Source organism: Leucoraja erinacea, chromosome 17 (genome assembly GCF_028641065.1).
Source record: "Leucoraja erinacea ecotype New England chromosome 17, Leri_hhj_1, whole genome shotgun sequence".
In the NCBI taxonomy this organism is placed as follows: domain Eukaryota; kingdom Metazoa; phylum Chordata; class Chondrichthyes; order Rajiformes; family Rajidae; genus Leucoraja; species Leucoraja erinaceus.
This window is the reverse complement of record NC_073393.1, coordinates 34,285,570-34,307,762: the sequence shown is the minus strand read 5'-3', so window position 1 is coordinate 34,307,762 and position 22,193 is coordinate 34,285,570. Positions and strand designations below refer to the sequence as shown.

Below are 22,193 nucleotides of genomic sequence, written 5' to 3'. Positions count from 1 at the left end.
GCATAATTTCAAAATACAGTAAGTTTTTAAAATTAAAAATTTCTGCTGTTTTGTGACCAGTGTTTCGTCTCTTTTGAATCGTACAGGTGACAAGAATGCGTGCTTTAAGAATTGTGAAATATTTTGCTCCATTCCTTGTCGCTCACTCCTCAGTCCCAGTTACTACCACAGTTTTGGAATGTCCGAGAACTATATCATTCTCTTAGAACAGCCATTTAAACTGGATATACTCAAAATGGCAACAGCTTACTTCAAAGGAGCAAACTGGTCCAGCTGCTTGGGCTGGCATCCAAAGGAGAAGGTAGGTTGTTGTTTGTTTTCCATTGACCTTGTGGCTAAGTTGCTGATTTGGCATCCAGTGACCTGGAGCTTTGATCCAGAAGCAAGTGACTGAATCTCACTTGGCAACTGGAGAATTTAAATTTAAGTAACTAAATAAAACTGCAATCAAAATCATTAATAAGTGGTGCAGGAATAGGTCTGTTGGCCTCCTGAGCTAGTCCCACTATTCATTATATCCCTGGCTGATCTACCCCAGCCCTCATTCCCTCTCCAGTGCCAGTTCCCCTTCACCTTTCATTCCCTTCAAGGCGACAAAGTACTCCATCACCATAAAATTCAATAACTGGTTCACCTGTATCCACCTGGATAAAAATTGTGCCTATTCTATCCGGTCTGGGCTTTACAGTATGTGACTTCTGGCCCACCATTATAGTTTAGTTAATAATCTCTTGAGTTAGAGGCCAATTAAATGTAAATACTAAACGCTTGCATGTAATATGAAGGAATTGCAGATGCTGGTTTATACTAACGATAGACACAAAGTGCTGGAGTAATTCAGCGGGTCAGGCAGCATCTCTGGAGAAAAAGGATAGGTGACGTTTCAAGTTGAAACCTTTCTTCAGACTGAACGTAGGGTGGGGAAGAACTGTAGGTGAGAGAAGCTGGCATTGTCCTCCGATTACAGTGCCCTCCATAAAGTTTGGGACAAAGACCCATCATTTATTTATTTGCCACTGTACACCACAATTTGTGATTTGCAATTAAAAAATCGTATGTGGTTAAAGTACACATTGTCAGGTTTTATTAAAGGCCATTTTATTAAAGGCCATTTTTATACATTTTGGTTTCACCATTTCAGGGCACCAATTGTGCCAATGAAAGTCAAAGAAGCCATTATGAGACTGAGAAACAAGAATAAAACTGTTAGAGACATCAGCCAAACCTTAGGCTTACCAAAATCAACTGTTTGAACATCATTAAGAAGAAAGAGAGCACTGGTGAGCTTACTAATTGCAAAGGGCCTGGTAGGCCAAGGAAGACCTCCATAGCTGATGACAGGAGAATTCCCTCTATAATAAAGAAAAATCCCCAAACACTTGTCCAACAGATCAGAAACACTCTTCAGGAGTCGGGTGTGGATTTGTCAATGACCAGTGTCCGCAGAAGACTTTGTGAACAGAAATACAGAGGCTACACTGCAGGATGCAAACCACTGGTTAGCTGCAAAAATAGGATGGCCAGGTTACAGTTTGCCAAGAAGTACTTAAAGAGCAACCACAGTTCTGGAAAAAGGTCTTGTGGACAGATGAGATGAAGATTAACTTACATCAGAGTGATGGCATGAGCAAAGGATGGAGGAGAGAAGGAACTGCCCAAGATCCCAAGCATACCACCTCATCTGTGAAACATGGTGGTGGGAATGTTATGGCCTGGGCATGTACGGCTGCTGAAAGTACTAGCTCACTTATCTTCATTGATGATACAACTGCTGAAGGTAGTAGCATAATGAATTGTGAAGTGTATACACACATCCTATCTGTTCAAGCTCAAACAAATGCCTCAAAACTCATTGGTCGGCAGTTCATTCTACAGCAAGACGATGATCCCAAACATACTGCTAATGCAACAAAGGAGTTTTTCAAAGTGAAAAAAATGGTCAATTCTTGCGTGGCCAAGTCAATCACCCGATCTGAACCCAATTGAGTGTGCCTTTTATATGCTGAAGAGAAAACTGAAGGGGACTAGTACCCAAAATATGCATAAGCTAAAGATGGCTGCAATACAGGCCTGGCAGAGCATCACCTGAGAAGACACCCAGCAACTGGTGATGTCCATGAATTGCAGACTTCAAGCAGTCATTGCATGCAAAGAAAATGAACAAAATACTAAACATGACTCCTTTCATTTACATGACATTGCTGCGTCTCAAACATTATGGTGCCCTGAAATGGGGGGACTAAACACTGCTGTAATTTGTGTTTAAACAGTAGCCCCAACGCATGCTATTACTGATAATGCCGCAGAACTGCATTTGAGTCGGTTCATATTCCTGTGCTCATATTTCCAGAGTTTGATTAAAACTACACCTAGTTCTAAGGGAAAAATACTAACCTAATATAGGCACAAAGTGCTAGAGTGAATGCTTCAGTCTGAAGAAGGGTGTCGATGCGAAATGTCACCCTTTCCTTCTCCCCAGAGATTCTGCCTGTCCTGCTGAGTTACTCCAGCATTTTGTGTCTATCTTCGGTGTAAACCATCATCTGCAGTTCCTTTCTACACAGTACTAACCTATTGCTGATAGTACTCCTGTTTTGGATCTGGAAGGGTGTGGAGTGGAATTTTAGCATTTAGTCCAGCAAAGATGAAGCAAAAGTAAAATATTTGTAAACCCTGGGCGTGCCTTGGAAGGGAATATGCAGATGGTGGCGTTCCCTATGATAGCTGCCCTTATCCTTCAAAACACCAGTAGAATCAGTCTTGGAATTATTGCAATTCATCTTATGGATGATAACACGAAAGCTGTGGTGAAGGTGTTGAATTATTCCATCAGACTCGTGACATGTAGCTGGTGGGAAATGTTTAGGATGGCAGGAGGTGAATCTCTCATGCAGATATAAAATTATGAAAGGCGTCGATAGGGCAGCCAGTCAGAACCATTTTTCCCAGGGTGAAAATGTCAAAGACTAGGGTGTAAAGCTTGAAGGTGAGAGGGGCGGTTTAAAGGAGATGTGCGGGGCAAGATTTTTACACAGAATGTGATGCATCTCTGGAATGTGGTGGCGGAGGCAAATATAATACAGGGTAGTGACATTTAATAGGCTTTTAGATAGGCATGTGGATATGCAGGAAATGGAGCGATATCAGTTCAGTTTTATTTGTCACATGTAGGTTAACACGGGGTCAATGGTACAATGAAATGTGTTTGACAAGACCTCACCTCAGCAATGATATTACAAGGATAAAATGAAGGATCATATGCAGGCAGCAGAGATGAGTTTAACTTAGTATCATGTTTGGCCACATTGTGGGCTGTACTGTACTATGTTCAGATGGTTCACCTCATGATCTGCTCTTATTGCTGCTCTTTTTACGCAGCTGGTTCAGTTGGATTTCTGACCAGGGGTGAGCCTAGTATGTTGAGGGTGGATGAATCGGGTGATGGCAATGACATTGAATGTTGAAGGGAGCAGGTTTTACCGTCGTTCGTCGGGAGTGGTCATTGTCTGGCAGGCACTTGTGTGCCCAGCCCTGAAGCTGCTGCATGTTGTTCCTCGAGCATTTCATCAAGTGCTTTGCGTGAAAACAATTACTTATGGAGGCAAGGTGGCACAGTGTTGCAGCTAGTAGAGCTGCTACCTCACACTTCTAGTGATCTGGGTTCAATCTTGATCTGCGTGTTGTGTGTAACTTCCATGTTCCCCCTTCATGTGTCTCCTCCAGATGCTCCTGTTCTTCCCCACATCTCAAAAAATATATGCAGAATGGGTAGATTATTTTCCCCCGGTCTGTAGGTGAGAGGTAGATTCTGGGTGGAGTTGATGGGAAAGTGGGGAGAGTAAAATGGGTTAGTAAAGGATTCATATAAATGAATAGTCAGCGCATTGCCAGCGGTCAGAACAATCTGCATCTATGCTGGATCTCTCTCATTCTATGCCACTAAATTCATCATGATTTTTTGGATGTGCCATAAGCCCTGTTTTTCATAAATCAGTTTATGTAACATATTCACATATTCCTGACATCGTCCCTTTAAAATGTGGACACATTTGGAATTCTTGTGTTTGCATTTTGAATATTGACATGAGGTTCACCATTAACAGAGGTGAGCCCTCTCGCTCAGTCGAGCAGTGAAGCCGTATAATTTTACATTGACTTGAATCTACTTCATGCTCCCCTTAAATCTCTCTCAATATTTCAGCTGTGGGGCATGTATCAAAATCGGAAATTCCTCAATGGATGTAATGTGGCCAAAGATAAAAGATTCAATTGCATGTAGCATCTTTCACCAAGTAAGGACGTGGCAAATTACAAGACCTGATATTCCTCTTCATTGTAGACACTGTTTTTTTAACATAGAATCACAGCAACTCGCCTGTCTAGCCAACAACAATAAACCACAATAGTATAAGACATGATTTATTTTGTGACCAAGGAATAAATATTGACCAGAATGTCAGGAAGAAATCAGGTGGGTTTTTTTTTCATATTTTGTTATGGTGTCTTTCAATTCCACTTAAGAGAGCAGGTGGGTCAACATCTTCTTTTGTCTTGATTTATCTTCGCAATAGGAAGATGCTATCTCTAACTGTAGCATTCTCTCATTACTGTTCAATATCTAGGGTAGGACTTAAACCCATAACCTTTGACCTAGATGATTGAGTGCTAACCAACCACATTGGCATAAATGTAAAATTGGAACTTATGGTACATTTGTGAATGTAAACAATAGATGTACAACAAATATGTACTTCTTAAAATGGACACCCTTATTTGAATTACTCCTGATTGCCCAGAGTATTTCACCAGCCCCTTTTCCTTCAGGGGGTAGGGAAGCATTGTTGGCTGCCTCCCAGTGTAAGTGTAAGCCACTGGACCCTCCAAGGTCACTGCCTAATCTCCCAGGCTCAGAGCGAGTCTTTTTATTCCACCTTTGTGGAAGGTGCTACAAAAGCAGCTGCACATTCCTGTGATGCCTCCTTTCTAGGAGAGGTGATTAACAATAAAACAGTAGACTGGGTCTCCAAACTGTGTTTCATGTTGGACCTCTCGATTGGCTGATGCAAAGAGTTTCACCGGCCATATTCCGTGTTAGCCATTTGCCGGGCAAACATTAGGCAGAGGCATACCAGGACCAGCATAATAGTCATCCATAAAAGAATCATAGTTTGTTGGTCTTTACCATCCATCACAGACAGATTAGATTTGTTTAGTTTAGTTTATTGTCAAGTACCGAGGTACAGTGTTGTGTGCTAACCAGTTAGCGGAAAGACAACACATGATTCCAATCAGGCCATTCATTGTATACAGGTACATGATAAGGGAATTTGGCTATTTGGACTCGCTTTAGTCCCCATCCATTCTTCTGACAAACATACCATTATACTGCAATAGATTTATAACTCTAGTTTTACGTAAAAAGTCCAGATCGGGATCTTTTTGAATGAAATGTGGAACAGTACTTTGTACTTAAATTAATTCCCATTTATGATTTTCAGACCTATATTCATATCATAGACAAAAGAACGAAGAAGGCTCTACCCACAAAGTTCTACACAGATGCACTAGTGGTTTATCATCATGTCAATGCATATGAAGAGAACAACCATTTAATTTTTGACATCATCGCATATGAAGACAACAGCTTGTATGAAATGTTCTACTTGGCAAATATGAAGTTGGTTGATAATGAATTTGAAATGAAAGGCAAAATCTTCACTCTTCCATATTGCAAAAGATTTGTAATTCCCTTGGACGTCGATGAGGTAAGCGTTCAACTACATTTCTGCAATAGGTTGTGACTGTTAACAATGTATATTGTCGAATAGTGAGAGGCCTGGATAGGGTGGATGTGGAGAGGATGTTTCCACCAGTGGGAGAGTCCAGGACCATGTCTTTTACGAGATACAGTGTTTTTTACCCAGAGTTGGGGATCAAGAACCAGAGGACATAGGTTTAAGGTGAGGGAAAAAATATTTAACAGGAACCTGAGGGGTGGTAGGTATATGGAACAAGTTGCCGGACAAGGTACAGTAGCGGTGGCAGGTGTTATCACAATGTTTAAAAACCATTTGGACAGCAACATGGATAGGATAGGTTTAGAGGGATATGGGCCAAATGCAGGCGGGTGGGACTAGTGTAGATATGACATGTTGGTCAGTGTGGGCAAGTTGGACTGAAAAGCCTGTTTCCACACCGTATAACACAATGACTCTGACCCATCCAAATATGTCTTGACTGTTAAAATGCCTTCTGAAATGGCGTACTAATTTTTCTCAAGGGGCAGTTAGGGATGAGCAATACGGGGTGGCATGGTGGCACAGCGGCAGAGTTGCTGCCTTACAGCGCCACACACCCCGGTTCCACCCTGACTATGGGGATGGGAGATTGCAACCTTCACGTGGTCTGCCCTGTTTCGACGAATGCAATCAGCCTGGCACGCACAATCAAATAAGATCAAATAGAACAAGTTGTCCCGCAACTTTAGGCTGTGCATGCCAGACACAAGAAGAAGACCCTGACTATGGGAGCTGCCTGTACACAGTTTGTACGTTCTCCCTGTGACCTGCATGGGTTTTCTCTGCGTGCTCCGGTTTTCTTCCACATTCCAAAGGTGGACAGGTTTGGCTTCTGTAAATTGTAAATTTGTGTTTAGGATAGTGCTAGTGTACGGGGTGATTGCTGTTCGGCGTGGGCCAAAGGGCCTGTTTCCGCGCTGTATCTCTAAAGTCTAGTAAAATGTAAATACTGACCTCGTTAATGATGCGCTAAGAAAAACGAATAACAATTCTCAGTATCTGCACATAATTCCAATGTTACACAATTCCAGTGCTTACAGCAGTCTTAAGTGATTATTTTCTGAAATAAATCCTTTGAGAACAATAGAACTTGACGATTACATACTGAAGGGGTAGAGCTTGTTTTTGCCAGGATGCTTAATAAACAATTCCCTGAATTTGGATGAAATCAAAATACTGTGGGAGAGGCTCTATCACAGATGCGTTGGTCTTTGCCAGCAGTAAATATGAATAAGCTGTAAGTTGCAGGAGATATTTTTTGAAATTATGATTTCTTGCCTGTTGATGTTTCCACTGGTGGGAGAATCTAGGACCAGAGGTCATAGCCCCTGAATTAAAGGGCGCTCTTTTAGAAAGGAGGTGAGGATAGGGTTGCCAACTTTCTCACGCCCAAATAAGGGACAAAAGGTCAAATTCCCCGCGGCAATTTGTTGACCGACTCGGCCGTGGCTGGGTGAATGATGAGTTGGCCCGGGTGCTGGACTTCACACAAAGCCCAGCCGGCGGGTCAGCTGTGGAGTTTTGGTCCGCGCGATGTTGCGCACAAAATCCGGCACCCCATTCAGCTCATGAACCGATGATCGGCCATGAGAAGGAGGGGTGGTGGTGTCGGCGGTAAGCGAATGTCCGAAGGTCGGACAGCTGGCCGGGCTGCCGACCAATGCGGCCACGGGCGAGTCGCTGCTGCTGCATTCCATGGGCTGAACTATGTCGGGATGGGTGAGGCGGGGCCGGATGCTGCACTCCGACCCGATAGTCCCCTCCACACGAGTAGTGGCAGTCAAATGCAGGACAAACCAATTTTGCCCGGCTAATACAGGACAGTTGGCAACCACAGCAGAGGAAGAACTTCTTAAAGGGCCAGGCCCACTTAGGCAATTTTTCAGCGGATTGCCGGCGATTGTCAAGTTCGCGGCACTCGCCTGAAAATCCGGGAACTGGAACGGCAACTGTCAGAGTGAAACACGCACACAGACACACACGCACGCACGCATGCACGCGCACACACACACACGCACGCACGCACACATCCCAAAGGCGGGTGCCAGGAAAGCGGGGGGAGCGTTGTCTGAAATTCACACGGTACAAAGCCAAAGTGACGCACACACGCACCGTGCTGAACAGGAAGGTTAAGACGGCTAGCACAGTGTACGTACGGTAAGCCCTTTAAAAGAGGGGGGGGGGGGAGAAGGGGTGGAGCCACTTTTTAGAAACCAGACAACTTTTAATAAGCCAGAGATACACAGCTGTGAAGTTTGGCGGGTGTTTAACATTACCGGTGGGTTATCCTTGGTTCTGAAAACTCATGTCGGCAGGGAGTCACCTGCATGGTCATGAGAGGTCTCCTAGTCACCGAAAGAGTCGTAACGTCTTTCTGGTCGCCGCTGAATTTTTAACATTGAACATTTTCGGCGACCTATGACGGGTGCCGGCAGTTGCCGAAAAAGTCGCTTAAGTGGGACAGTGAGAGGGTAGTTAATCTGCGGAACCTATTGCCACAAGAGTGCTGTGGAGGCCAAGTCAGTGAATATTTTTAAGACTGAGATAGACAAATTCTTGATTAGAACGGGTGTCAAGTGTTATGGGGAGAAGGCAGGAAAATGCGATTAAGAGGCAGTCATGATTGAATGGCATAGTAGACTTGATGGGCCGAATGGCCTAATTCTACTATAATTTGTGAACTTGTCTGATTATTGCACAATTAGGGACTTTAGCAGAGATGTTAAATTCTGTGTGAAATTTTTGCAGAGTTTCATTTGAGTGTTGGCAGAAAACGGAAATTAGAACTCCATTGATATTGTTAATAGTTAATCTTTATTTTGCGAATACATCTTATGTAAAACACAAATGTCGAAGTCACATTGAGGTGCCCGGAAGTTCACCTTGTATGGCAATTTATTGATACTGTCATGTAGCATAATGAAAAAAAATGACCTCAGTTATACAAACTGTTGTAAAATAGCCAGCTGCAACAAATTTCAAAAGTGCTTTCACTGCTCTGTAGGGTTTTTCAAATAGAGAAGGTTTCAAATTGATCTCCACTGGGGTTGGTCAGTCCCAGCTTGGGCCAATGTAGTGTTGCAAGACTGGCCTGGGCATCTTGTCATAATAGGGAGGAGATTGAAATCCAAATGGGGAAATTGATCATCTGCCAACTTTAAGTAATCCCGTTGGAAGCTTGCAGATGTAGTCTACTGTGTGCAATAGCACCATGGGAATATGCTGCTTCTCGACAGATTCGGGGTTTAAGGAGATATAAAATGGAAGGCGTACATTAATTAATTGTTGCTTTCTTAGAACATAGACTTGGACACAAACATTGTCAGACTCCATGGAACTACGGCACGGGCACTAAAGCAGCAAGACGGATATGTGTACTGCACACCTGAAGTGTTATTTGAAGGTAACAAGTACTTATGTTGCGGCGTTGACAGGAAGGCCATTTATGCTGAATAAAGTGAAATAATATTTATTTTAGTTTCGAGACATAGCGCGGAAACAGGCCCCTCGAGTCCACACCGACCAGCGATCCCCACACATTAACACAAGCCCACACACATAAAAACATAGAAAATAGGTGCAGGAGGAGGCCATTCGGCCCTTTGAGCCAGCACCGCCATTCATTGTGATCATGGCTGATTGTCCCCTATCAATAACCCGTGCCTGCCTTCTCCCCATATCCCTTGACTCCACTAGCCCCTAGAGTTCTATCTAACTCTCTCTCAAATCCATCCAGTGACACTAGGGACAATTTACACTTATACCAAGTGTACAAACCCGCCAATTAACCTACAAACCTGTAATTCTTTGGAGTGTGGGAAGAAACCGAAGATCTCTGAGAAAATCCACGCATGTCATGGGGAGAATGTACAAACTCCATTCAGCAGCCTCCATAGTCGGGATCGAACCCGGGTCTCTGGCGCTGCAAGTGCTGTGAGGCAGCAACTCTCCCTTTATTGATCCCAAGTGGGAAATTGATCTGCCAACAGTCATAAAACAACAAATACAAGAAATTAAATTAAAGCGGCGAGTGGAAAGGATTGGGGATGTGCAAAGATTGGGGAGGGGGACGAGGGTCAGTCTACCCCGCAATAGAAGGGGGAGGAGTTGTACAGTTAACGACTGCAGGCACGTTGAAAGTAGCCCAGGTTTTGTGGCAACTAACACATTTTAAGAGCTCAAAATGGTAAGGACGTTATAATTAAGAGCAATCTAAAAAGACATGATGTGGGAAATATTCAGTGGGTCGGCATGTTTTATTTTTGTATTAATACTCGTTTATTTCTCTTTTAATAGTCAACAGATTAACGTCACGTTATAATGAAACCTTGGTATCAGAATTAAACATCAATGGAAGTCATAGAAAAGGAAACAACAACAAATAAGGGATAATTAGGCGGGAACTCATAAGCTTCTTGGCCTGCTGATTAGAGTCCAGATTAAGAGGCTGGCAGGAGAAATACTACACACTCACCAAGCACAGTGGGAGATTGCGGTCAAATTTCAATGAATGAATCTCTGGGAGAAGCATTCAGTGAGTTATCTAACCTGGCATTTGGGGACACGTTTCTTTTGCTCTGATGGTCCCATTAGCATAAATCAGTGAGGGATAACTAGCCCTTCCAGCATCATGGCTATTATTTCCATCTACCGTCATAGAGAAACAAGTTGGGAAGCAGGCCCTTCGGCCCATTGACTCTCTGCCATTATCAAATGTCCCTATACAATTATATCCATTACTCTAATTCTGTGGGCGGGACGGTGGGGCAGCGGTGGAGTGGCTGCCTTACAGCGCTTACAACACCGGAGACCCGGGTTCGATCTCAACCTTGTGTGCTGCTGTCTGTGTGGAGTTTGTGCGTTCTCCCCATGACTGCGTGGGTTTTCTCTGAGATCTTTGGTTTCCTCCCACACACCAAAGACGTACAGGTTTGTAAGTTAATTTGCTTGGTATAAATGTAAATAGTTCCAAGTTTGTGTAGGATAGTGTTAGTGTGCGGGGATCGCTGGTCGGTGCGGACTCGGTGGGCCGCAGGGCCTGTTTCCGCGCTGTACGCTCTAATCTAATCTGATCTACCCTAGCCCATTTTATCCTTGCTGCATTCTCTTCTAATACTGCTCACCTACACACAAGGGTTTTTTTACAGTGGACAGCTCATCTACCAACCTGCATGTTTTTAGAAGTGGGAGATGGTCATGGTTGCTGGAGGAAGCCAGCAAGATCCACGGAGAATGTGCAAACTCCACAAAGACAGCCAATGATGTAGATTGAACCTGGGTTGCTGCAGCTATGATGGAGCAGCTTGATTAGATGTACCACTGTGATGCCCACATTTTAGCCATCACCTCCAATAAATAGATTAGTTAGTAAAGTAGGGTTCATGGCATGCTCTTAAGATCGCGGTAGGGATTAGAACTTGGTAGTTATTTGCTGCCTTTCAAGAACTTGGAAGTTTGAGATTCTATGCAGAGAGAATCATGGAATCATGCAGCATGGAAATAGGCCATTTGGCCCAACTCATCCGTGCAACTAAGGCCCTTTCTAAGCTAGTACCATTTCCCTGAATTTCGACAATATTTTCTCAAAACATTTCCTATCCATATACCTGTCCAAGTGTCATTCAGATGCCTCAACTACCTCCTCTGGCACCTCGTTCCATTTACCACCACCCTCTGAGTAAAAAGTTTGCCCCTCAAGTACCTAGTAAATTTTGCACCTCTCACTGTAAACCTGTCCTCTGGTTTTTGATCCTTGGTTCTTTTACACCCCTTTTATAAGACATTTTTAATCTAGATGCGTGTAAGATGTGTAGAAGCTTTCTGCATCCCAAAGAATGAAGTCCTAGATTGTGAAGCCAATGTTGAGTCAAATTAAATTGAGTTTAGTTTATTGTCACGTGCATATCGAGGTACAGTGAAAAGCTTTTGTTGCGTGGTAACCAGTCGGCGGAAAGGCTATATTTGATTACAATCGAGCCATTCCAAGTGTACAGATACATGATAAAGGGAACACAATGGAAGTTTGTTCCCTGTTCAGGCCTAAGAGCATTCCCAATCTTAGGTAAACTATGAATGGGAAAGGCAGGGGCATGGAAAATGGGTAGGTAGTTAACATGTTTAAAATTGTGCTGCTGCATTGAAGGCATGAATCAGTTATCAGTTTTCCAACTGTATTGATCCAGAAGAAATATGAATGACTGTGTTAAACAGAAAATAAAGTCTTAACATTTCAGGTGTAAATTGAAGATTTATACTTATTTGGTAAGATAAATCCTTTAGAATTGCAGTAGATGCACAGTAATGCAAATTAATTGCACCACCTATTATTTTTGTCCAGGAATAGAGCTTCCTCGGATAAACTACGATTACAATGGCAAGATGTACAGATACATTTACGCATCCAAAGTTCTGTGGCAACCAATCCCAACAAAGGTAAAATTATAAATATATACGATACAAATAAAATGTAACACTGGGGATAGTGTTCCATGCCGTGGGATTCTTCAGCATTGAGTGGTCATTGCTTTTTATGAACTGAATCGAATCATTTGCATCTTTCAAACGGGTGGTGATTTTACTCCTCAATTCCTGTACCTCTGCAGTCGAGATAGACCACTCGATTAAACTTTTGTAACTTTGTTGGCCCAAGAAACGTGGTGACTCTTTCTGTACTGCCTGGGTGTGGTCTGCCGTAGGAATTTACTGGATTGTATGCAAAAACAAAGAATGTCACTGTACCTAGGCACATGTAAGAATAAAGTATCATTGAAAGCCCTTGCAACCATGCAAGGTCTGCATCATAGACTGGCTTGTTTCAGCAAGACCTTAGAGGACCTACACATGCATTTGATTTTGAGACTCGAGAGACTGCAGATGATGGAATCTCGAGTGAAACACAAACTGCTGGTGGAACTCAGCAGGTCAGGCAGCATCTGTGGAAGGAATGATCAGGTGATATTTCCATCAGGACCCTTGTTCAGACTGATTAGAGAAGGGGGGAGAAAGTTCATAACGGGCCTGTCCCAACAGCATGCGATTGCATGCGTCTAGCGTGACCAAACGTGGTGGCTTGAGGCGTACGACCTCGCGGGGCCGGTCCCACTTCCAACCGCGGAGCCGTCTGGAGTTGTGCGGAGCTGGTCCCGACATCATGCTCACCAATCAGCTGGGCAGGAGGCGAGCCGACTGAATTTGGACGTCTCACGGCGTCGGGCGGTTATTTATTTGGCAGTACGTCATCACGCAACGGCACGCCGGGCGGTGACGTCATCACGCAACGCCACGCGCTAGGCATACGCCGTCAAGATACTGCGTACGGCCTCAATGCGGCTGCGGGCCGACAGGCCGTTGCCGCACTGAACTTTTGGACAGTGTCAGTTTTTCAGAGCCCCGCGCGATGTCAGGACCAGCCCCGCGCAACTCCATACGGCTCCGGCGATTGAAGTGGGACCGGCCCCGTGAGGCCATACGGCTCAAGAGACCACGTTAGGTCGCGCTCGTCGCATGCTGGTGGGACAGGCCCTTAAGTCATATGAGCAGGAAAGGTGGAAAAGGGAGGTCCATTTGATTTATTTGGCAGTACCATTTGCCTTCACAGAAACTGTATGTATTTGCACAGGTTTACCTTCCATCCAGAATGAATGTTGGTGCAAGTTGGCCTTGCAGTGCGAAACAAATCTATGTTGTATTTCTGGCACGACCTTTGGTAGGCATGTGTTTTACCGCAGGCACACATACAAAAGTACTTAAGCATCCACAATATCTGAATGTTGGCACATTAAAGTATAATTTCCTAGTATTGTAATTTTGCAGCCAGATGGTACGGCCTTTCATCTTTACTGGCTGCTGTAATAAGTGGGGAATGGATTCTGATTCTGACTTGAGTAAAATAATTTCTATTCCACCTAGTTCACAAAGCAGCACCAGAATCACAAGCTCCAATGCAGTCTTCTGCATCTATTCTGTGCGCTGAACAATGCACAACTACAAGGCCTGACTTTACATAGAGACAGACACAGTAGTAACTCAGTGAGGATTTGCGCTGAGTTACTCCAACATTTTGTGTCTTATCTTTGATTTAAACCAGCATCTACAGTTCTTTCCTATACAACTCCCCTTACATGGAGACACATTGCCCGAGGAAGAGTTTTGAACCAACGTGAAGTCTGTCCATTTCCCTCCGCAGATGCTGCCTGGCCCGTTGAGTTCCTCCGGGCGCTTTGTCCCGAATTTACATACTTGCGCGACAGAGATTGGACGCAAGTTAAAACTCAAGGAAACGGGTAGAATGAATACATCTCTAAGCTCCGCAGGGAACGGCAAGCTTCTTCCTGCGCAGAACGAGTCATAGATCAGTGGCAATGAGAGTGACATATGTTGGTTAAAATAGTCACTCGCATCTTGTCCAGTCCACCCAACCAGCCAGACCACCTGCACTCCATGGCTCTTTTACCAGTCAAGTCTCTTCACCTGTTGGTGGCCCCGTGACGCAGCTGTTGAAGCTGCTGTCTCACAGTGCAGTGACCCTGGTTCAGCCCTGTCTGTGTGAAGTTTGCACATTCTCCCTGTGACTCCACGGGTTACTTGGGGAAGCTCCAGTTTACTCCCACTTCACCAAAGATGTGTGGGTATGTCGATTAATGGACTTCTGTAAATTATCCTTAGTGTGTAGGGTAGAGCCAGTGCACAGGTGATCACTCGTCAGCGTGGACTCGATGGAATGAGGACCCTCTTTCCATGCTGCCATCTCTAAACTAGACCGACCTCCGGTGCTGTCCGTGCGGAGTTTGCACGTCCTCCCTGTGATGGTGTAGGTCATCTCCAGGTCCTCCGATTTCCTCCCACATCCCAAAGATGTGCGGGTTTGTAGTTTTGTTGGCCCCCCCTCTGTAAATTGCCTCTCATGTTTAGGGAGCAGATGAGGAAGTTGAAAAACATGGAACCTGTGCCAGTGGCTGGGCGGAAGGGCCTGTTTCCATGCTGTATCTTTAAACTTAACCTAGGCTTAAACCCACATTTGTACAAACACTTAGTCTGTAACCTCGTCTGACACAAGCTTTTAAATTTGTATTAAGAACTTGCCTTTAGATGCTCACATCGAACAAATCAACTAATTAATTAATTAGTGGATTGATGCTATATTATCACTTGTCAAGTCACAGTGAAATTCTTTGCTTGCGTACGTACCCAAGGTAAGCAAAAGTCGCCACGTGTGGGGGCTGACAAAGTATACACAGTATCAACGCCAGATCCCCTCTTGTTCTCTCCCCCTTTCCCCACTCCACCCCCCCTCACAGTGTTCCCTCCCCCCCCCCCCCAAGCCGGGTCCTCCTTTGTCCCCTTCCCCCCCACCCCCCCCCCCCCCCCCCCCCCCCCTGATTCCTCCTTTGTTTCCCTCCCTCGGCAAGGAACAATCGTCCCCTTGTGCAATTGCATTTCTAGTGTGTTTGTTATATCTTTGGGAGCTAACCGTTAATCTGCACTGCCCCACTCTGTCTGGGAGGAAATACAAAGTGCGTGAGTCGGTGCAGGACAGTAGCTCTGTGCCAGATGGTGGTGGGAGCCTGGATTTCCTTTCCTATTCCGAAGTTTATTTATTTTCAGCATTTAAATGCAATTAATGGAAACTGACTCGCTTGACGTAGTTCCACTGCATGCTGTTGTAATTATGTCTAAAAATCCTTTATTCTTCCAGATAATTAAATGTGACATTCTGACCAGGAGTTGCCTGGAGTGGGAGGAAGAACATTGCTGGCCCGCTGAGCCAGTGTTTGTCAAAGCTCCGGATGCCAAAGATGAGGATGATGGTGAGGATTTCTTGGCTAAAACCGATGCGAGCAGCGTACAAAGCTCTGGTTGTAGAAGTAAATAAAAGATTAGTTTCTGTATCATCCTCCAGAAAGGAAATGAAATGGGAAAATGGATTAACATACGATGAGTGTTTGACGGCACTGGGCCTGTACTTGCTGGAATTTAGAAGGATGAGGGAGGATCTCATTGAAACTTACCGAATAGTGAAAAGCCAGAATAGAGTGGATGAGGAGAGGATGTTTCCACTAGTGGGAGAGTCTAGGACCAGCGGCCTAAAAGGACGTACCTTTAGAAAGGAGATGAGGAGGAATTTCTTTAGTCAGAGCGTGGTGAATCTGTGGGATTCATTACCACAGAAGGCTGTGGAGGCAAAGTGAATGGATATTTTTATTGCGGAGATTGACAGATTCTTGAATAGTACGGTTGTCGGGGTTTATGGGGAGAAGGCAGGAGGATGGGTTTGACAGGGAAAGATAGATGAGCCATGATTGAATGGCAGAATGGCACAATTCTGCTCCACACAAGAGCATCTAGCACCTCAAATAGTGAGTAACCTGCTGAGCAATTCACATAGGCTGTGATAGGAGACTGAGTGTACCATTCACAAAGGAATATGTAATGTTTTAGCAAGCCAACATTCCCTGGCACTTGGATGTCCAAGCAATAACACTTCCAAGGTACACAAAATTGCTGGAGAAACTTGCAGCATCTGCAGTTCCTTCTTGAACAATAACACTTCCAAAGTTGGTTCTAAAGGTATTTTTTGAGCCACAACCCCAGCAGGCTTTCCCTGACAAACAAAAGCTTCAGCTGATTGCTTGTTGGAGCCAGCCACACAACCAAAAACACTCTTCAGCGGGACCCTCACCTGAAAATACTTCAGTGATCTCCAAGGTGGTCTTAGCTAACATCTACGGACACCTACGGGTTCTTACGAGCTCGCTACTGACATTACCCGACATTCCCCGAGTTCGAATCGAGGGGAAAACTCGGGAGAATTTGTGAGTAACTCGTGAAAGTGGGATAGGGCCTTAACTCAGCGGGACAGGAATCATCTCTGGATAGAAGGAATGGGTGACGTTTCAGGCCGAGACCCTTCTTCAGCTGTTCCTGTCAGCTCCTTGAAATTGAAAAATGTTTTAAAATTGGAAGCTGAAGATGTAGAATCACTTTGGTTGGAAATAAGAAATGGTAAGGGTAAGAAGTATCAGGTGGGAGTATTACTGTATGTAGAACTCGTTATAGTAGGACAATATATTTTATGAAATAATGAAGATTTGCTGGGGAAGTATGCAGTTTCATGGTGGATTTTAATTCCCAGATGGATTGGACAAATCAAGTTGTCTGAGGGCAAATTCATGGAAAGCTTTTGGGACCATCTCTTAGAGCAATACATCAGAAATCAAAAATGGAGTAAACTTTTAAAATCTAGCTTTGTTTAATGAGACAGGATTAATTGATGATCTCAATGTAAAGGATCCTAAAGGAAGAAAATGTCCATAGTATGGTAAACATCAAATGCAGTTTGAGAGAGGCAAACTTGGGTCTGATAAACGTGTCCCTAATTGTCATTTTTCTGATCCAAACATGCACGATTTTTCGAGAGAGATGCTTTCCATCTTTGATGATTGAGTCCTTACCAATTTGACTTCTGAAAGATCTAAGAAAGTACCCCATTTGTTCTGGATACTGTAGCACAGGCATTTCTCCATTATTTTAGTTGCCTGATTAATTCAAGCCATCGATCTTAGCCTCAAAGAATGCAAGGCTAATTTATGCAATCTGACCTCTTGATTTAAGCTTTTACCCCATGGTATCTTTCTGGTGAATCTGGGATGTAACACATCCAATGCATGTTTCTTGTGACCTTTCATGCTCAAACTTGAACACAATGTTCCAGATGAGGTTCGATCATGTCTCTGTGCAACTGAACTGTCACTTCCTCAATTGGGAACTCCTAACCTGTGGGTTTTTGTCAACATTCCACTGACCTTTGGTTACATTTTGTACCTGTTTACTATGTTTTAGTGACGTACTCACGGGTGCCTTTATCTCTTCCACCAGCCACAGTTCCTAATCTCCTATCATTGAAACAGATACAGTGGTGGGTGGACTAGGAATAAAGAATGCATTAACTGGAGAATTGTGCAATGCTCTATGTATAAAGTAGAAGAATGGATTATACAGATCGAGGTCAAAGTTTTATGGGCTTTCACGAAGTGTGTAGATTCCTGCTATATAATGGTACTCTGATATTAATAGTTCCATGAAGCTAATAAAAAGGAGGTGTAAATGGCAACAGCAAAACATTTCCGAGGCTCCTGTACCTTCTACCTGAAGATAGCAGGGAGATGAGTGTGTGGCCAGGATGGTGTGGGTCTTTGATGATACTGCCAGCCTTTTTGAGGCAGCGACTGCGATAAACCCTCGATGGAAGGAAGGTCAGAGCCGATGAAGGACTGGGCAGTGTTTACTACTTTTTGTAGTCTTTTCCTCTCCAGGGCGCTCAAATTGCCGAACCAAGCCAGGATGCAACCGGTTGCGTAGAATATGCAGTGATTTACTGCAGTTTCAAAATAAATGCAGTATGAATCCAACTTTAGAGCTAATTTTAAGCAACAGATTAAGTAGTAGGTTACTTTGTGGTCTGCATGCACTTCAGGATCCCATTAATACAGTATAGATAGACACAAAATGCTGGAATAACTCAGCAGGGTCAGGTAGCATCTCTGGAGAAAAGAAATAGGTGACGACTCGGGTCGGACTGAAAGACAGAGAAGGCCAGAACAAAACAGGGTCGGCAACAGATGACCTAAGGAAGGTGGAGTCCATATACAGTATAGATTGTATAACAGTGTAGATTGTGTATTGTATACAGTATACAAATAAATTGTTATGTTAAGGCTTGCAAGCAAAGAATTTCACGGTGACAATGAAGTTATTCATTCAGTCATTCATTCATCACTAACCAAAAAGTCAGATCGGTCTCTAGGAATGGCCGCGCCACTCCACGATGTTAGGCTGCAGTGGGGACGGAGATACGATACGGAAAGAAAATCGCATCTCCGTCGAGGTAAGAGATTGAAAAGTTTCCCCAAGTCCCCCCAACCCCCCCAAATAAAACAAACCAAGGAACACTAAACCATCCTCTTTAACACGTACTTAAAATAACAAAAAAAGAAGGACAGACAGACTGTTGGCGAGGCAGCCACTTGCTGGCACCACCTAAATCAAAGTAAATACTGTACATTTAAAAAAAATCATTAAGTATACCTTAGGTTTAAGTTTTCCTCTGTATATGTTTTCAGGTATCCTGTTATCTTGCATTGTGTCTACTGATGCCAAGAAATCTTCATTTTTACTTGTGCTTGATGCTAAAACGTTCAAAGAAGTGGGCCGAGCTTCTGTTAGCGCTGATATGCATCTGGATCTTCATGGTATATTTATTCCCGAGACGGAGCTAAGCGCAAACATTTAAAAGTGTGCTGCCTGTGAAGGAGAACAATTGGATGGCCACTCTATTGAACTACCACACTAGCAAATTGTTGGACAGAAAAAAAAGGGCAGAAAACTCTTGTGTCTTGCGTTGGCAAACTTCCTGTGAGTAACAAAAAATTAATGGCAATTCAGATTCAATCCTGTTGGGTGAAACTGTTGTGAGAAATGTTTTCAGTCAATCAAGTCATTTCGCAACCAAGATGCAATAAATGTACAAATAAGGAGAACGCCAATGTGAGCATTCAGTGATCAGGGACATAAAATAGAATTACGGTTGACTGGAAGTTAATTAGTATATTTTAAATGGATTTATATGTACTAAGACATGATTTAAGGTTACAGATATTAAAGCATTGCCCTACTTTCTAAATGATTTTTTTTTGCTATAAGATAAGTAGTCAACATGAAAGTCTACTGTAAGATAATTTAGCAAAGGCTTTGATGGTTTGTGTTTGAGCTAAAATGTCTAATCACTGACATTTTCAATTGTGATCAACAGAAAAATGTCAATTTTTGAAGATATTTCCATTATACATTATATAAGTATAATCAATGCTTTCAAAATAATTGAGGTTGTACATAGTTATGGAATTGAACCAACCTGCGTATGTTTAAACAAGAAGGTGAAACTACAACAATATACATATTGTTACTATTTAAGGGAAGACAGTGTCAGGGAAAATAGCATCACAGGGTATGGAAATAAAGAAAGGTTTTGAAGCCATGAAATGTGTAAAAGGACATAAATGGAATGTAAAATGGATAGCTAAGTAGACCAATTAAATATTTATTATTTTAATTATATCATTGAATCGTTATATTTCCCAGTCACATTGAAATCTAATTGCCAAACTGATGATCAGGTTCACAACTAGATTTATGATCAAGTTCCTCAATAGCCTCATGTATAACAGAGCTGCTCAATGCTCAGTGTTGTTTCACAGAAGGTTGTGAACCTCTGAAAGAGTGGCTCCTGAGAAACCAACATGGATCAAAGTCATAGCTTGTAGCGTGTGCAAAAAGTCAACTGGAATGGAATTCTAACTCAGCGCTTAAATGCATGGCATGTGTTGTTAAAGTTGCATTTGGAATGACAATACGAAGATGGCTATGTTCTAGATTAATATATATTGTTGCCCAAATGTTGGGTGAAGTGTGTAAACGGTCTGTGATAGGACAAGCATTGGGAAAGTGTACAGGGTCCTGCTATTTCAATCTGATGGAAGAATTTCCTCTGGTAAGTAAACTAAGGGAGAGTAACATCAATAATCTTCTTGTATTGTCATGTTGCTGTCTGAGTCGGTCACTGTCAACCAGTGTCAACCAATCATACATAACAGCAGACCAGATTTTATCAAAGTAATTGACACTTTATTATTCATTATCACTGAGCAATTGTAAAATGATAGGTTAAGTGGATCAATAATCCATTGCAATGATATGTTCTTGCTGCTTCTGGGTTATTAAATCAGAAATCACTTGCCACGTTTTATTTTCTATAAAGAACGTGTATGTTTTGAAATTTGAGGAATTTTAAAGATATCTGCACCAAATGAGCAATAAAATATCATTTATTTACAAAGCTGGAGTGTCGTATTAATCCTGCCCATACTCTGCATTACACCGGTGGGGAATCAAATGTCTTCTCATGCAAGTGTAAGACCAATAGCTCAAGTTTAGTGCAACTCTATCCTTCAATTCTGCTCCCTTAAACAATTGTGCCATACTGAAGTTCAATTTTGAATAACTTCCTGCAGCTGAAGAGAATTGATGGCACCAATCATCGTAAGAAAACAAAGAACACCAAACGTACTAATCCAATGAAACAAATTTGGGTTAGCTTTCATACTACTTCAAGTTGTGTAATCCATGCTGTCACCTTTATCATTAACATTTCCATTGCTGACCTAGAATCAATGCTGACACAATAAACTGCAGATGCTGGAATTCCTCATAGAACACAAAGTGCTGGAGTAACTTAACGGGTCGGGTACCATCTCTGGAAGATACAGATAGATCTTGTTTCTGGTCGGAACCCTCCTTCAGTCTGAATTAACGCTGTTCTTCTTTTATTTTGATTTCAAACATATTTATTCCCATGTGTTTTGTCAATAAGAAGAAAATAAATGTGTTTTTGGAGCATTTATAAGGTGACCTTCAGGTTCTTTACAGGAATTCCCAAATCCTTTGTATTCAATGCGGTGCTTGAAAAGTGCAGTCACTTTTTGTTGATTATGTGGGATACACAGCCTGGAAGCAGGCTATTCAGCCCAAACAATCCATGCTAGCATTTATACTTCACTCAGTCCCATTCCAGCCTTTCCAAATCAATCAACTTATCCAATCATTCCCTTTTCCCTCTAACGTCTGATCAGCATCTCCTCAAGAGTGTAGAAACTATTCATTTCAATGCTCTGATGGAACTTCAACACTCTAGGATAGATGGTGTGGCTGGGTGTCGGGCACCAAAGGACAGAGCAGCTCGAGGATATCCTATAGATCCATCCTTTAGACCGTTGATTTTAAAGACACAGTGTGCAAGCAGGCCCTTCGGCCCACCCAGTCCGTGCCGACCAGCGATCACCCCATACATAGATCCATCCTAGCACTCTCACTCTCACAAACCTGTACGTCTCTTGCGTGTGGGAGGAAACCAGAGCATCCAGAGAAAACCCACGTGGTCACAGGGAGAAAGTACAAACTCCATACAGACAGCACCCATAGTCAGGATTGAACCCGGGTCTCTGTGCTTACTGTCATAGAGTAATAGTCATACAGTGTACAAACAGGGCCTTCAGCCCAACTTGCTGACCAATGTGCCCCATCTACACAAGTTGCACCTGCCTGCGTCTGGCCCACATCCCTCTTATCCATGTACCTGTCTAAATGTTTCTTAAATGTTGTGATAGGGCCTGCCTCAACGACCTCCTCCAACAGCTCACTCCATACACCTACCATCCTCTGTGTAAAAAGTTGCCCCTCGGGTTCCTATTAAATCTTTCCCCCCTCACCCTAAACCTATGTCCGCTGGTTCTCGATTCCCCTACTGGGTAAAAGACTGTCTATTTATCCCTCTCATGATCTTGT

The 22,193-nt window shown here is 43.2% G+C and overlaps 1 protein-coding gene across 1 annotated transcript in view; it reads left to right on the top strand.

The window, feature by feature from the left end:
• Positions 1-20,586, top strand: part of LOC129705393 (beta,beta-carotene 15,15'-dioxygenase-like) — a 34,948-nt gene extending 14,362 nt beyond the window's left edge. The window contains exons 6-11 of the mRNA XM_055648946.1: positions 87-301; positions 5,499-5,765; positions 9,096-9,201; positions 12,136-12,230; positions 15,493-15,604; positions 18,917-20,586. Coding sequence (XP_055504921.1) covers positions 87-301; positions 5,499-5,765; positions 9,096-9,201; positions 12,136-12,230; positions 15,493-15,604; positions 18,917-19,086 — 965 coding nt within the window. The 3' untranslated portion in view covers positions 19,087-20,586. The remainder of the gene's footprint in view (positions 1-86; positions 302-5,498; positions 5,766-9,095; positions 9,202-12,135; positions 12,231-15,492; positions 15,605-18,916) is intronic.
• The last annotated feature ends 1,607 nt before the right edge of the window (positions 20,587-22,193 follow it).